The sequence below is a fragment of the Vicugna pacos genome, chromosome 13 (genome assembly GCF_048564905.1).
Source record: "Vicugna pacos chromosome 13, VicPac4, whole genome shotgun sequence".
NCBI lineage: Eukaryota > Metazoa > Chordata > Mammalia > Artiodactyla > Camelidae > Vicugna > Vicugna pacos.
In genome coordinates, this window is record NC_132999.1 from 34,166,517 (window position 1) to 34,183,347 (window position 16,831).

Consider the following 16,831-nt stretch of genomic DNA (forward strand, 5'->3'; position numbering starts at 1 on the left):
TCTTTCCAAAGCTGTTAAGAGCCTCCAGCTCTCTGCCCAAGTCAGCCTCACCCTCAAGCAACCTCTTTGAGTTTAGCTTTGGAGGAAAAGTTGAGAACCATTTTGCAACACTGTAGGGACAGGGAGCAATAACCTGTAGGGAAGTATTTCCTCAGGGTGAGGGAGGTATGGACACAGGTTTGGCTACTTACTGAGACGGTAGAGCTGGGGGTGTTGGTTCCATAGCCTGAAGAAGGCAAAGAGGCCAAAGACCAGCGCCGTCCATCAGTCCTACGTAAGACAAGAATGTTAGGCAGTTTCTACTGGGCCCCACCCCGAGCCCAGGACCTGCCTGTCTTCCCATCAGCTTTTTTGGGGGCAGTTGGTTCACTGGTAGGCTCTTCCTTGTCTCAAGACAGAACTGCTTGGTCCAGCACATACTTTCACATCTCTCTCCTAAATGGGGCCTATTGCTGTGTGCTTTCCATGCAAAGAAAGACATCTCTGACTATAAAGGAGCCCATGACATCAAATAATAACATCTGCTACACAATACTATGGTTTTGGAATAAAAATCTTTATACTCTGAACTTACTCACTTTTAGCAATGGCAGAGAACTCCAGCTAAAGGCATCATCACAAAGAGAGAACTGCCACTGAAATGCCATTTCCTTTTTTGAAGGCTCCATGTGAAGAGCCCTTTGGTGTTCCCCAGGCTACTGGATTGATAACCAGGAAGAAGTGGAACTACCATCTAATTCTGAGTGGGAATCAACAGATAGCAAATAGTCAAAGGCTACCCAGATCCACCAGGAACTGTAAGTTCAGTCTTTGAGAATGTTTGCCGAAGAGTGACAGTGACCTTATGAAAGAGAAGTGAGGCGGCACAGCTGGAGCTGGACATGAGACTCTGGGGCAGGCTTCCTGCTGCTTGTGAGAAGATACACCCTAAAGCTCTCATCCAAAATACCAAAGTTATCTGCTTTGCTACAGAGAAGAAAGGTCAAACAGGTATCTGGTCACATGGATAAGTGATTCTTTCCTGGACTGTGGGATGTGTTATAACATAAGTGTTCCTTCTTGTGGAGCTTGGGGATATAGCCTGCTGTGGTTGAAATTAAAGAAAATACTCTCATGGGACCCACAGAACCTCAGATCATTAGCAATGGAAGACCTTTAGACATTAAGTTCAAAATTCTCAATCTTCAGAGAAAAAAAGTAAGACCCAGAGATCTGAGTGAATTGTTCCAGGCTTCACAGTTAAAGGGGGTGGCGGGCAAGGCAGGGAGAGGAAGAAGGAAAAAGTGGAGTCAATCTTGCCAGGGCTTCTCTTTTTGACGCACTCCTCCCCACCCCCACCAATACTAAGCAACCCTTCCTGCCATGTTCCGTAAGGGGACAGCCGGGGGTTCCATGCCACATGCACGTGACTCAAACTTCATGCCACCCAGGCAGCCACTTCTGCTGGAACCTAGTCTCTGAGGCAAGAGATACCCAGGAGGCTGCTCAAACATGACAGTCTCTCTGATCTGTTTGCTGGGTCCTGAGAGCCTGAGAGCTCTACATAAGAAAGCAAGTCAATCCCAGGAAAACAGAGCCCAGCAAAGATGGGACTAGTCTAACTCAGGGAGGTATTCCCCAAACCCTTGTCAAATAGGCTTTTCTGCAGGTGAGTCCTTCTCCTTTCTATAGTGATGGAAACCAATTGTGTCCCAGCCATTTTTCCTTAAACTGAAGAGCGGGGGCTACTAGAGTCAGTAATGCTGCTATAGGATGCTTTGTTTCCTCTGCCTGGTCATCTCGCTGGGCAACTGAGGAAAGTTGTGGGAATGAGGGTGACTTGTCCCTACACTCAGAAGCATGGAACTACTCAGCAATTCCTGCTTCCGAGCATAAGAGCACAGAGCCTTGGTTCCAGCAGGTAGAGAGGGCTCCTTAGGACCTCTCTGTTAGATATGAAGGCCAAACATTCATACCCACAGTCAGAGAAGACTCATCACAGCCAGTTCTCACCAAGCACAAAACCACAAACCATACTGTCTGGCCATGCACAGCAGTCTCCCAGCCCTCTTCCCCATCACATCCGCTATTACCTGTCTGCTCTGTGGCCGTGGCTGTAGTGAAAAGACATACATCAAAGTGAGAATCAAAGGGAACCAGAAAGACTGATCTGTTTGACCTCTGGGTTTTAGTCTAGTTTGGCAGAGGTAAACCTTCTGCTTAGGAATGTATGGAAGTTAGAAGTCAGACTGTAGGATTTAATGGGTCTATCCTTAGAGTTTCAGTAAATCTGTCTTCTGTGTGATATTACAAACTAATGAATGTGATGCTATAAAGCTCAACCCTGACTCCAGCGATAGGAAACACAATTCCTGAATACCCTGTTTGGCAGGGCTGAAGTTCTCCTCCTTTCCCCCACCAATACCTAGCTGCTTTTCCCTACTACGTCCGACAAGGGGACAGGGTTCTAGGTTCCATGCACATGACTCAAACTTCACGCCACCTAGCACAGACCTGTAGTGGATCTCAGTGGTAACACCAGGCCCCAAACCCCAAGGTGGTCCTACTCCTAAAGCCCAGGGAATGAAGCAGACACAAGGGCACCAATGCAACATGCTATGCCCTCTGCCTGAGCTGGTCTACACACCTGTGTCCTCACACCCAACATGGCAGGCACCTTCTTACCCTTCAGGTCTTAGCTTAAAAGTCAGTCCTTCAGAGAGGCCTTACATAACCACCCAGTAAAGACTCTCCAGCCCTATTCCCTTCCTATGCTCTCTGGCAGCATCATGTCCTTTTCCTTTACAGTCATTTATCACAGTTTATAACTATGTATTTGTTTGCTTGTTCATTATTCTCCCCCACCACTCATTCAATCACTAAGCACCGACTGTTTATAACAACAGACACAGCCTTCAGCATATTAAGGTGTATCTATTAAAGGTGTTTTGATTCTGGTTGAAAGGAGACAGAAAACAAACAAATAAGAAAATATATTCAGCCCTCTGTATCTGTGGGTTCCACATGTGCATATTCAACCAACCATGAATCAAAAATATACAGGAAAAAAAAATCCAGAAAGTTCCAAAAAGCTAAACTTGAATTTGTCCCATGCCAGCAACTATTTACACTGTATTTAAAACTATTTACATAGCATTACATTGTATTAGATATTATAAGTAATCTAGAGATGACTGAAGGCATATGAGAGGATGTGCAAATATCATGCCATTTTATATAAGGGACTTGAACATCTGTGGATTTTGGTATCCATGGGGGCCCTAGAACAAATCCCCTCTGGATACTGAGGAATGACTGTATCAGGTATTGAGAAGTACTCATTTAAAAATAAAACTAGATGATCTGCTGGAGAATGGTGAAGGGGCTCCTTCATATTGCAAGATGAGGGAAGGTCTCTCTGGGCAACTGGCATTTAAGATGTGAAATGAAAAGCAAGAACAAGTTTACTAAGCGAAGGCCTAAGGGAACAGCATTCCTTCAAAGGGAATAACAAGTACACAGATTCTACTAAGTCTACTAAGTTTCTAAAAAGTTAGTGCTATGTCTGTTTTGCTACCACTATGCAACTAAGTATCCAGCACAGTGCCTGTGCTTACAAGGTGCTCAGTAAATATTTACTGAATGAATGGGAAATGATTCAATGCCACTTACAGAGATTAGTCACAGGTCTTGCCCTCCCAGCTCAGACCTAATCTGAGGCTACAGTTCACACACAATCAAGGCAGGAGGTCTGGGATAAGTGAGATTTCCCAGCAGCACTGGAAAAACAGATGGATCCACCCAGTATATTCTTTACTGTAAGTATTACTACCTGGATCCTTGGTTAACTAACTGGAAGTTACACAGGGTAGGAGAGGTGAGTCCATGGGATGAACTCAGATAGTATTTGTTTTGAAGAAGGCAACTGGGTCAGGAGGGGCACCCAAGTCAGCCATCAAACCTCTCCCAACCTGTCCACGTCTTTTTCAGCTACATAGAATCCTGGAGAGGAAGCGGGTGGATTTCTTCTGTGTTGTCATTTAAATAGAGAGTTAATGCTATTTCAAGGAATCTGTTCCTTTTCTGTTATCGCTTTTAAAAAAGTAATCTGAGTAAAGAAACTCCTCTGGTCTCAAGTAGTATATATCATTCTCTACCCATTAAAGGCTTCAAATCTAGAGCCATGATTTTTCTGGATGTCTTAATGCCAAAGACTGACTCTTGCCAAGAATACTTTTTTAAAACAAAAATAAAAAATAAAATCAAAGAATATGAACTCTATCCAAGAAACAATTTTAGAGATGTTCTGAAAAGTAAATCATTTGTATATGAAGCCTTGATATGTGGTTTGATGGACTCATGTCAGCCTGCTCAATACTTCTCCAGAGGCCAGGTGCTACCCTGGCAACGGGCTGAGCTATCAGCATTGCTTCCAGGTGCCAGAGCTAAGTTTTTATCACTTCCAGAGAGGAGTGAAATGTGAGGAACACAAGCATGGCTCTGCAACGCACCAAATCTTTCTAAATTCATGGGAGGATAAGTGAAGACCCGGTGATCTCCTGATCCCCCTGAGGCATATATGGATCCTTCCAGCTCCCTGGAAATAGCTGAGTTGGAAAAGTAAGAGTACAACTTTTGGACCCTGCTGGGAGGAAAGCTCATTTTCTCATCGATCTCTCTAGAATAGCTCTCAACAAGAGTATAATGTTTTGGAACATACCCTCAGGAAACCAGGCACTTGTGCTTAGGTTTATAAAAATAAATCTACCTGTAATATCTACTTGCCCATTTGAACATTCAAACGCAAATACCTAGGGCATTTGGAAAGCAAAGCTTGAACAAGATAATTATAACCTGGGCAAGGAATGTAGGGAAAGAATTCTGATGGCTAGTAGACCAAGGTAACACACTTGGAAGGGCAGCACCTCAGAGGAGGAAGCTACATTTAATTGACATTCATGCAAGTGCCACATATGTTCGTCACAGAGAAGTTTTTATCAGCTTACCTACGGGCAGGAACAAAGGAAAAGTGAGCAGGTGCATTTGGAGAGAAATTCCTGGGGCTGTCCAATGGACTGTTACCTGTGGACAGGGAAAAGAAAAGAAAGCCTCTGTGAATTTTGCTTCTGAGGAGGGTTGAGATGGGAAGAAATCTTCCCCAAGCATCAGCAATTAGCATATATGGTGATTTTTTCAGGCCCACCATCCCTTTAATGATTCTCTCTTTGTGAAAGTTTGACAGCCCAGAGGTTTCTCCCATGTTCCCAAGCTGCCTGTAATCACCTGTGTTTCTCAGACATCTGTTCCAGATCCGGCAGCAGTTTGACAATTTCCTGCCCTTCTTAGGATTCGAGTCAAATTAACCTGACTTTCTGAAGGCTCAAACTCAATTCAGTGCAGACTGCATGGCCTAATGCTCAAACATTTCTCAAAGGGCAACAGGACCCCTGGTCTGAAAGTCTCTTGTACTTGTATCTCTGCACACTGCATCCAAGGGGCTAACTCAAATATGTGTGCTCAAGGGAAACTAAAGTTCTCAGGTGGGGACTTAGGATAGCAGTGCTCCTTAAAGTCTGTATACAGGCCCCCAAGTCTGCAAAGAATGCCCAGCCTCTCATGGTGTACGAATTATCTCCATCTCTTTACTAGTTTTCACATGTCCCCTGTAAGTTGCAAACTTACACCTCAGAAGCTTTGAACAAAACTGGGCACTTACCTTTACACTAGTCACAACAGTTCTCAAACCTAAGCCTGCCACACTTCTCTGGTCTAACTTCCTTCTGGGGGGCTGCTATTTAGGAGCCCCTAGCTGGCAGAAGCTGTCAACGTGTCTCTCCCCAAAAGGCCATGTTGTAGTAAGCACCATACTCCATGATATGCTGACCATTCTACCTATCCCTGCCCACCTTCCCACTTCTAACAATGTAAAACAACTACATAACATGACTAAGTGGAATTTACTCCAGGTATTCAAACCTGTCCCAATATTTGAAAATCAATTAACATACCCTACCACAATGACAGACTAAACAGGAAAAGCCACTTAATCACATCAACTGATACAGAAAAGGCATTTGACAGAATTTTAACACCCTTTCCTGATAAAAACTCTCAGCTAACTAAGAACAGAGGGGAACTTCATCTCCAGAAGGCATACTGATAACATCAGACTTCATGGTGAGAAATTGTATGCTTTCCTTCTAAGACTGAGAATAAGACAAGGGTGTCCCCTCTTACCACTCCTACTTACCATCATACTGGAAATCCTAGCTAGTACAGTAAGACAAGAAAAGGAAATAAAAGGTAAATAGATTGGGAAGGAAGATACAAAACTGTCTTTGTAGATGAGATGACTATGTAGAGATTAAATAATAAACCAAAAAAAAAAAATCACTCCTGGAACTAATTAGCAATTACAGCGAAGTCACAGGATACAAGATACATGGCTAATATACAAGTCAGTTGCTTTCCTTTCTACCAGCAATGAACAATTGGGAGCTGAAATAGAAAAACATAATATAATTAACATAAAATGAAGTGTATATGAGTGCATAAATCTAACAAAAAATAAATATGATCTATATGCTATAAACTATAAAACTCTGATGAAAGAAGTCAAAGATCTAAATAAATGAAATGATATTACATGTTCATAGATTGAAAGACTCAGTATTAAGATGCCAATTCTTCCCAACGTGATCTATAAGATTCAGTTTTAATCAAAATCCCAGCAAACTACTCGGTGAATACTGACAAACGGATCCCAAAGTTTGCATGGATAGGCAAAATAACCAGAAAAGCCAATACAATACTGAAGAGAAACAAAGTTGGAGGACATTACTTGACTTCAAGACTCACTGTCCTGGTCATTGGTGAAAGAACAGACACATAGATAATGGGACAGAACAGAGCACCCAAAGATAGACAAACACAACTATACTGTCAATTGATATATGACGAAGGTGCACAGGCAATTCAATGGAGAAAGAATAGTCTCTTCAACAAATGGTGCTAGAACAATTGGATGTCTGAATGAAAAAAGAATCCAGATACAACCTTTCACATAAATCAACTCAACATGGATCATGTAAATGATCCTAATGTAATATCTGCCTAAATGTAAAGCACAAAACTATCAACCTTCTAGAGGATAAGACAGGAGGAAAAGCGACTTTGGCTTTGGCAGTGAATTCTTAGATATGAAACCAAAAACACAATCAATGAAAAAAAATTAGTAAGTTGGACTCCATTAAAATTAAAAACTTCTGCTCTGCAAAAGACACTGTTAAGAGAATAAAAAGGACAAACCACAGACTGGAGAAAATATCTGCAAAACACATCTCTCGTAAAAGGTTTGTATCAAAAATGTATGGAGAACTTTTAAAACTTAACAATAAGAAAACAACCTAATTTTTAAAAGGGGAAAAGATTAGAACAGACATCTTACCAAAGAAGATATACAGATGGCAAACAAGCACATGAAAAGTTGCTGAACAGCATCTGTCGCAGTGGATCACCAATTAAGAGCCACAATGGGCTACGCATACACTTCTATTAGAATGGCTAAAAAACTGACAACAGCTCATGTGGACAAGGATGCAGAACAACAGGAACTCTTATCCATTATTGGTAGGAATGCAAAATGGTATAGCCACTTAGAAGACAGTCTGGCAATTTCTTACAATGCTACACATAGTCTTATTGTACAATTCTGTCACTGCACTCCTAAGTAATTACTCAATTGAATAGAAAATTTTTGTCCACACAAAAATTCGCACATAGATGCTTATAGCAGCTTTATTTATAACTGCCAAAACTTGGAAGCAATCCATGTATCCCTTAGTAGGTGGGTGGATAAACTGTGGTACATCTAGACAATGGAATTATTCAGCACTAAAAAGAAATATATTATCAAGCCATAAAAAGATATGGAGGAAACTTAAAGCACATTACTAAGTGAAAGAAGCCAATCTGAAAAGACTGCGGGCTGTATGATACCAACTATATGACATTCTGGGAAAGGTAAAACTATGGAGACAGTAAAAAGATCAGTGGTTGCTTGGTGGGGAGAGGTGGGGAGATGAGGGACAAATAAGTGAGACGCTATGCACTTTTAGGGCAGTGAAGCTATTCTGTATGATACTGTAATAGTGGACACACAAAGCACATTTGTTAAAACCTACAGAACTTTACAACACAAAGAGCAAAGTATATAATTTAAAAATATCATTTATGAGGTTAGGGGATCCCCGAGAAGAATGTAGCCCATGATAAAATAATTTAACTATATTGTAAATATATGAAACAACTTCACTGAAGGCAATGGAAAGAAAAGTCCTGACTTAAGGAACAGAAATGAATGGAGGCTGTAAGACTAAAGGCAAAAGGAACTCCATATACATACTCAACTCAAATCCATAAAGTTGTTTCCCATTGCAGCATGGGGTTAACAATTCTGATACTGGTATTGTAAATGGCCATCCATGAGTGAGGATAGGGGTATACGGGAAATCTTCTAGCAGATCTTAAGCTTCATTATACACCTACTGTAATATATTAGCATGGTAAATAACATGCCCACAGGCACCATGGCAGTCCCAAGGCTAGCCACAAAAGGTCAAAGAGTGGGAAACGGCCAACTTCCTGGGAACCCCAGTCCCTTCCCCAGACTAGTTAGACTGGTCCTTCCCTTATTTGCATTTGAAGCTACCAGAGCCCACCAAAATGGGCAACACTGCCCCTCACAGCCACCCCCTCCTTCATTCGGAGACAGCCCGCACTCTGTCTATGGAGCATGCACCTACTTTTACTCTAATCTGAGCATCCAATCCCCACACCTCGTGGCCTTTCTCTTGCCTTTCAGTGTATCTCTCTGATAAATCTACCTTTACTCAACTGTGGCTCGCTCTTGAATTCTTTCTTGCTCGAAGCCAAGGACCCACACTTGGCAGGGCACATCCCAAGGCTCACCAGAAGCCTGGAACACGGCTCTGCTCATGCTCCACATTTGTTTTTCCTGCATCACTTTTACAAAACTTTTTGAAGGTCCCTCCACACCATCTTACAAGCTATCAAAAAAATTCACCTGTAAGCTGCAATATGTTGCAGTATGCTGAAGGGAGATGGATGACTGAGGGTGTACAGTGGAACTCAACTCTCTGTTCATGATACATTATGTACAATTTAGGACACAGTCTGACAAATGGATCCAATGCAGGTACCTGTGTTGATCCATACCTAAATACTAGGAAAGCCTATATTAATTTTTATTTTTCATGATAAAAAATAAGCAAAAGTTTTTCTCTTTCCCCCCAACAACGGAGTGGATTATCTTTAGAGAACCACTTCAGTGAATGTTGCTGTTTGAAAATTTTAAGTAGCAGAATGACAGATAAAAAGTGATATATCAGAAAAGACGTCCAGCTTCAAAATTTAGAGTGGACTGGGTAGAAAGAGAAAAGGAGTTAGGGTGTTTCTTCAATAAGTCAAATGAAAGGTGATGGAGGCCTCCATAAAGCCATAACAGAGTCAGACTTTATTCACCCAGAGTTAATTTATAACAATTTCTAAATCAAAGGCTTTTTCTGAGTCAATGACCACTGTCTCTCCTCTGCTTTCCTATTTTGAACCCTTGGTGACATCTACCAGAACTAAAGGCACTATATGGTCATCTCTATTACAGTGTCAATAAGCTAAGGACTTACTGATTTACCAGTTTTTTAGGTTTATACATTTGTTCATTAGAACTTTTTAGAGCTGGTTCACAATTCAACATCTTTTACACCCAATACGGCCAACATCAGAGAAAGGGAATGGCTTGTAAGTTATGGGGTAGTTGCCAGGACATAGCCAGAAACAGACCTGTATGTATGTGAATGTAATCTTTGGCAGAAAGCATCTGTGGTTTGGGGCATGTAACAATGGAGTCCCACCACCTGAAAGCTGATGAAATGACAAACGATTATACAAGCATTCCTCCCAACTAGCCAGGCTCCACTATACTTTTCAAAAAATTACTATTCTGACACTTGCTGGGTGTACTGCAATTCAATTCTGACACCTACCACAGAGTTAGCACAGACCCAACAGGTTAAGGCCAAGGTTCTCAACAGAGGCCTCACTCCCCACCCTAGCCACAAATCTTGGGAGGTAGAAGGTGCCTGTACTTCTGACTTACTGACTATAAATTTGGAGGTTTCCATGACTTCCCCCTCCAGCTTTAATAATTTACTAGAACAACCCACAGAACTCAGAAATGGTTATATTTACTGACAGTTTTAATATAAAGGATGTACGTAGGCAAAGTCAGGAAAGGAATGCAGAGCTCCTGTGCCTCTTCCTTGTGGAATCTGGGCATGTCATCCTCCCAGCACATAAATGTGTTCACCTACCAGGAAGCTCTACTCTGACCTTTGGTGTCTACAGTTTTTATTGGAGTTTCACTACATAGGCATGATTGACTAAACCACTGGCTACACAACTGAACTCAGTCTCCAGCTCCTAACCCCTCCCTAGGAGGTAGGGCTGGACCAAAGTCCCAACTTTCTAATTGTGTGGTTGGTTTTCCTGGTGACCACAGTCCATCCTGAAGCTATCTACAGAGGCACCTTGAGTAACCTCATTAACATAACAAAGACACCCTACTGTTGAGGAAATTTCAAAGTTTTAAGAAGCTGGAACTTGGAATAAAGACAAGAGAAATTGTTTATTATATAGATGCTAAGGCCTAAAAAGTTCATGCCACCCTTACTGTGCTTCCTCTATTTCTCTTTCTTAAAAAAGCCCAAAATTACTAATATGAAGATTATGACAGAATAAAATCAATAATCTGAATTGGTCTTTGAGGGAAGATCAAGATGTTAGAAATTAACATTCTGAAGGAAATATTTAAATCGATCCTTTTTACTGACTTACATTCATAGTTCTGGCACCAGAAAAATTCATCACTAGAACTTTTCCTTAAAAACAGCCAGATATGGCTCAACAGGACAAAAAATCTGAGTTAAAAAAAAAGCCAGCAGCCCTCAAAGCAGTTTAACAGTTGGAAGAAATATCTATTCAAAGACAAGTAATCAACCATCCCAGAGAAACAAGTTATAATAAAACACATAAACAAACAGAACTGGGAGTGGTCAGCTGACCTTGAACCAGTTGCTTCATTTACATGTTTAACTAGTTATAAAGGAGTATAATTTATACAGTCAGCACTTGTATAAATATCATCCAGATTAACAATGCCATCTTCCAAAATCCTTCTACATAATCTTTCCAATCAAAACCACTCCCCTTCCCAATAAAAGTAAACATTACCCTGACTTTTATGGCAATCATTCCCTTACAGCTTTACCAACTAAATATGCATCTCTAAATACTTGAGTTTAGTTTTTCTCAATTTAAAAAACCGAGATAATTCAGATATGAATTTTATGCACTTTTGAAGTGCACAGTGTAGCAGTTTTAATATATTCACAAAGTTGTGCAACCATCACCACTATCTACTTCCAGAACATGTTTATCATTCAAAAAAGAAACTGTACCTATCTCTCCTCATTCCACTCTTCCCCAAGCCCTTGGCAACCACCAATCTACTTTCTGTTTCTATGGAACTGCCTATTCTGGACATTTATTAGAAATGGAATCATACAACATGTGACCTTTTGTGCTTTAGTCTGTCTATTTTTAAACTTTACTGAAGAAAATGCCACTGTTTTTGCAAAATGGATATACCAATTCATATTTCCACCAGTAGTGCTTAAGGGTTTCCATTTTTTCATAGATTCATTTACATTTGGTTTTGTCATTTTAATATAAGCCATGTTTGATGATCATATAATGGTATTTCACTGTGATTTTACTTTGTATTTCCATAATTGATAGTGAGAATGAAGTATCTTTTCACGTATTTATTGGCCATTTGGATTGCTTTTGTGAACTATGTGTTCAAGTCTCTTGGCCATTTTTCAACCATACTATTTTTAAATTTTACTGATTTGCTGGAGTTCTTTAAATGTTATGAATCAAAGCTCTTTGTCAGTTTTAAGTGTCATAATTACCTTCTCTCACTTTAACACTTGCCTTTTCGTGGCATCTTTTGATGACTACGAATTCTTAATTTTAATGTAGTCAAATGTATTACTCTTCTCTTTTAATGTCCTTTAAAAAAATTCCATTTACGTCCTTTAAAAAAAAATAAGATGAGTGTGTATATGTCCATGAATGACTGAAAAATTGTGCTGAACACTGGAATTTGACACAACACTGTAAAATGATTATGAATCAATAAAAAATGTAAAAAAAAAGATATTCTACTGTATACAGTAAAAGCTTATTGTTTTAGTTTTCACATTTAAATCTACAATTCACGTATATTAAATCATCATGTTGCATACTTAATATATTTTAGTTTTTTACTTGACAATTACCTTAATGAAGCTGGAAAAAAATCTACAGTTCATCTGGTACTGGGTTTTGTGAAGTAAGAGCTAAGTTTTTTAACTGCTCCATATGGACATCTAATTGTCCCAGTGTCACTTCTGTGCCCATGTATGTACTGATTTGTTTCTGGGATCTCCTTTCCCCTTCCCCTACATCTATTCTTTTTTTTTTTTTTGAATAGATTTTTGAGTTTTATTGAAATCTTACATGAACAAGAAATTGGAAATACAATCACATCAAAGAACAAATTGTCACGGCTTTGACGTTTAAGCCAAACAAATTTTGTAGGGCAGATTTCAAAAAGGTGTGAAGTTATAAAATTTAAAAACACAGTTAACCTACTTCTAGGAATGCAAAACATACAATCATAGGTTATTTTCAATACAAGAAAACTTAAATTTGTTTGCTTTAATTTCTTAAAACTACTATGACAAAGCACTAGCTTGTATTTTTATTTACAGCATACTCCATACTCCTATGAAATTTACCCCAAATCCAAAAAATGAAACTGTCCAAAACCAAAGGTTCTGCAAAATCATGATTTAACAATGTGCTCAGCTTGTTTTGAAACTAAAATGAAGCCTGAAACGATAAAAGCATTGTAACCCCCAGAGTAAGGGAACTCTGCAAGCCCAATAATGTCCAAGAGCATTTATGAAAAGAGGAATAAATAAAAAGACTTGAATATATACACAATAGTGATTTCTTCAGCCCACTACAAATGGCAGCAAACTGCTACTTAAAGATGAAACAGTTAAGCCAATTTTTTTTTTGAAGGATGTAGATCTAGAGCCAATCGTATCTTGCCAGTATCATTTTCAAGCCCTCACTTGTCTATTTCCACTGTTGCCCATAAGTATCCTGATAAAATTCCTGGTTGTCATTATTGTAACCATAGTTACCAGAATAGTCACCACCTTGCTGAAGCGGCTGTTGAGCGATGGGTTGGGACCCCCAGTTCTGTTGGTTGTTGGTCTGACGGGGCTTGGAATCAGGTTGGTTGTACCCGTCTGCCTTTCTCTTGCCTCCTACATTGCCCCCACGGTTGCCCTGAGATCCACGGGAACCACGGCCTCTCTGTTGTTGTGCAGGACCCCCTCTGCCACCCCTAGAGCCTCTTGGTGGTCCCAAAGGTGCCCTCCTCTGTGAATAGCCAGCTCTACCTCTTGGAGGTGGTGCTCCCCACCCCCATGGTGGTGGTGGAGCACCTCACCCTCCCCTTCCTCCTCCTCTTCCTCTTACTGCATAGCCATCATCATAGCCGTAGTAGGGATCTTCATAGCCTCCACGATAGTCGTGATAATCATAACCATAGTAATCGTCATAGTAATCTTCATAGCCATAGTAATCTGGAGGGTAGCCATATCCACCTCTCCCCTCACCACAACCCCGACCTCTAATTGGAGGTGGCATGCGAGGAGGAGGGTGATAGTAATAATCTTCATACGCAGTGCTTCTGGAGGCCTGTCTAGCAGCTTGGCGCTCTTTCCTTTTCTTGTTTGGTGGTTTGGCTAAGACTATTTCAATTTCTTCCCCTTCTATTTCTTTGCCGTTCATTTCATCCATGGCCTTAACAGCTGCTCCTCTGTCTTCAAAATGGACAAATGCATAATCTTTCAACTTTTTCACTCTTTCGAGTTTTCCAAATTCAGAAAATGACTTTTCCAATATTTCTTCTGTCACTGTAGTAGCCAAGTTTCTCACAAACAAAACTTTCACCTTAGCCATGACTTCTGGATCTGGTTCTTCCACAGGGTCAGCCCATTCAACTGTAACTACATTTCCCCATACTTTTACTTTTCCACTCATCAGCCGGCGTCTGGCTTGTGCTGCTGACTTGTGATCCTCATATTCAAGGAAGCAGAACCCCCGATTCTTCTTTTTGTCATCGGGTTGATGATAGAGAATAACGTCCACCAAACCCTCTGTGACTTTACTGAATTCTTCCAGAATGTTTTCTTTAGTCTTATTCTTCGGAATTGATCCAACAAAAAGCCTGTTGTTTGCCACAGAAATGCACACTCCAAGGTGTTTACCAAGGCGAATTTCATAGCTGTCACACAGTTTAACAGCTTCCTGTGCAGCTTCCTTTCCACAGAAGGTGATAAATGCATACCCTCTGTTCTGACCAGACAGAGGATCCATCATAAGACGGAGATCCCAAATAGGACCAGCCTTTTCAAAAAGGGGCACCAACTCATCCTCATATAAATCTCTCGGTATTTTACCTACAAAAACTTCTGTTCCAATTCCAGGTTGCACGCCAGAGTATACACTGTCTGGTGGAGGACCACCATACTTCCTCTGTCCTGTGGTTACATCCAGGGTATAACCAGTCCTCTCAAGCAAGGCCTTGATTTTTGCTTCATCAGGCCCCTTTGTGGACTCTTGCACTTTGCTTCCCTGTTTCTCTCTCTGCCTGTAGGTCTTCATAACTCCACATAAAAATGCACTTTTGTTCTGAACATGTGATAAGTCACTTTCCTTGAACTGCTGTAGTACAGACAGAGCTAAGGCCTTCTTCATTAAATTCCCTGAGAGCATCAATTGCTCTTTCATCAAGATCGACATAAGCTACCAATCCTGTCTGAAATATTTCATCAAGTCTTTCTGCCACCTTCTGTGGGAGGCCTGCCTCTATCAGTGTCTTGTAGTGTTCTGTGTGAGTTACACTGGAAGTATACATTGGTTCTTCCTCTTCTTTTAACTGTACCGCATTACCATTCACCTGATTAGCCATTTTATTATGCTGCAGGGCAGAGCTGGGGCCGGCAGCCAGGCCTGTGAGAATCCCCCCTACATCTATTCTTCTGTTCAATATTCCTTATTTAAGTTAAGGGCATCATGGCTCACTAATCACCTAACCAGGAAATCTAGAGACAATCAGTTCTAATCCCTGCTGATATGACCTCATAAATTTTTCCATATTCATATATTTTCTCCACTTCTAACACTCCCTAACATCTTGACAATGACCATGGCCTCTTAACCAGTCTTCCAAATGCCAGCATATCTTTACTTTTATATTCCTAAGCACCCTGGACTTAGTATAGCTCTCCCCTGTGGACACAGCTTTCTGTGCAGCTCTCAAGTAATGACTGTTTGGTTCCACACATCCCTTTGTGTCGCTGGGCCTAGATGTGGGGTAGGTATCCTGCTGACTCTTCATGCTCTCTTCCAGGCACTCTCCAGCCCTACCTACTTCTCCCTTGAAATCAAGACTAATATATTAATTTGCCCACATCAATGTTTAAAAGGCATCTCAAACTTAATATAATAAGAGTTCCAAGGATCAGAGGTCCTGGAATCAAATGATTGGTTTTGGGGGGATGAAGTTTCTAGATGGCACAAGGTGGAAAGATTGGTTTAGTACTCAGAAGCAGGAAGAATGAAACTAAAACTATGGGGACAAGGTCTAAAGTACAGGTATAGGGCATAAGTGACTGAGGCACTAAGGAGGAGAAGCTCACTGGAAGACAGGAATTCAAAGAACTGAAAGTCCTAAAAACTGAAAATATCTTCAACATAAGTATATCAAAACGATCAAGAATAACAGAGGAGTCAGAACTGAAGAGTAGCAGTAAGTCAAGAACTAATATATTTACAGCTGCAATGATGGGTAGAAAGTGATATAATTTAATAAGATTCAAAGCTATGGGGCATTAGGAAGAAGAGAGGGAGAATAATGAAAAGACAAGGATGACATCTATTCTTCCTTTTAGACCCACTAGTAGGAGGTCATCAGAGGGCTATAGATCGTGCTCTCACCCTTCTCTCTCCCAGGATTCCATCAGAACAAGACTGAACATATAGGAGATTTTGCTGATAATGGATTACGAATTCCAGAGGTACACTGGAAGAATTTCAAGAGTCAGAGAGTGATGAGAAAAGGGGTCAGAACAAAGAAATGTTCAGAGATTTAAAGGAATTAAGAATGTAGGAGGTAGCAGGGGTGAATACCTGAGGGTTCCTGTGATGACTGATAAAAATGGGGATACGGGATAATGAAATCACCCCTAGTGGATTCAAGACAGATAGAAGGAGGCTGCAAATGTTAGGGAGTAAACAGGAGTGATTACTAGGGACTGCTCTTGACCTTGGATGATAGGGGCTGAAGGCCTAAGGAAGATAAACTTTTAGTCCCATTGTATTAGTTTAAAATCAGATGATATATAACAAACATCATATAAATATGCACGCCCACTAGTCTGTTACTTATACAGTATATTCCATAACTTAGCAAGTTCATCCCTACATCTAATTTCTATACAGTCTTTATACATATGTTCAAAAAGAATATGAAGGATGTTTGTTACGCTGACTGTAACAGTGAAAAATTGAAAACAATCTAAATGTCTGAGCTAGTTACCAATTTAATACTTCTCAACTCCAAATTCATCCTTTAACACCTGCTCTG

General features: G+C 40.6%; 1 protein-coding gene and 1 pseudogene across 5 annotated transcripts in view; both read right to left on the minus strand.

Moving 5' to 3' along the window:
• MAST2 (microtubule associated serine/threonine kinase 2) overlaps positions 1–16,831 on the minus strand; it is a 178,234-nt gene that overhangs the window by 23,491 nt on the left and 137,912 nt on the right. For 3 of the 5 annotated variants that reach the window (XM_072974529.1, XM_072974527.1, XM_072974526.1), the window contains 3 exons: positions 4,986–5,061; positions 2,073–2,093; positions 192–270 (listed from right to left, as the gene is read on the minus strand). In XM_072974529.1, coding sequence (XP_072830630.1) covers positions 192–270; positions 2,073–2,093; positions 4,986–5,061 — 176 coding nt within the window. The remainder of the gene's footprint in view (positions 1–191; positions 271–2,072; positions 2,094–4,985; positions 5,062–16,831) is intronic. The other 2 variants (XM_072974530.1, XM_072974528.1) reach the window with 1 other exon arrangement.
• Positions 12,583–15,200, minus strand: LOC102535465 (heterogeneous nuclear ribonucleoprotein R pseudogene; annotated as a pseudogene).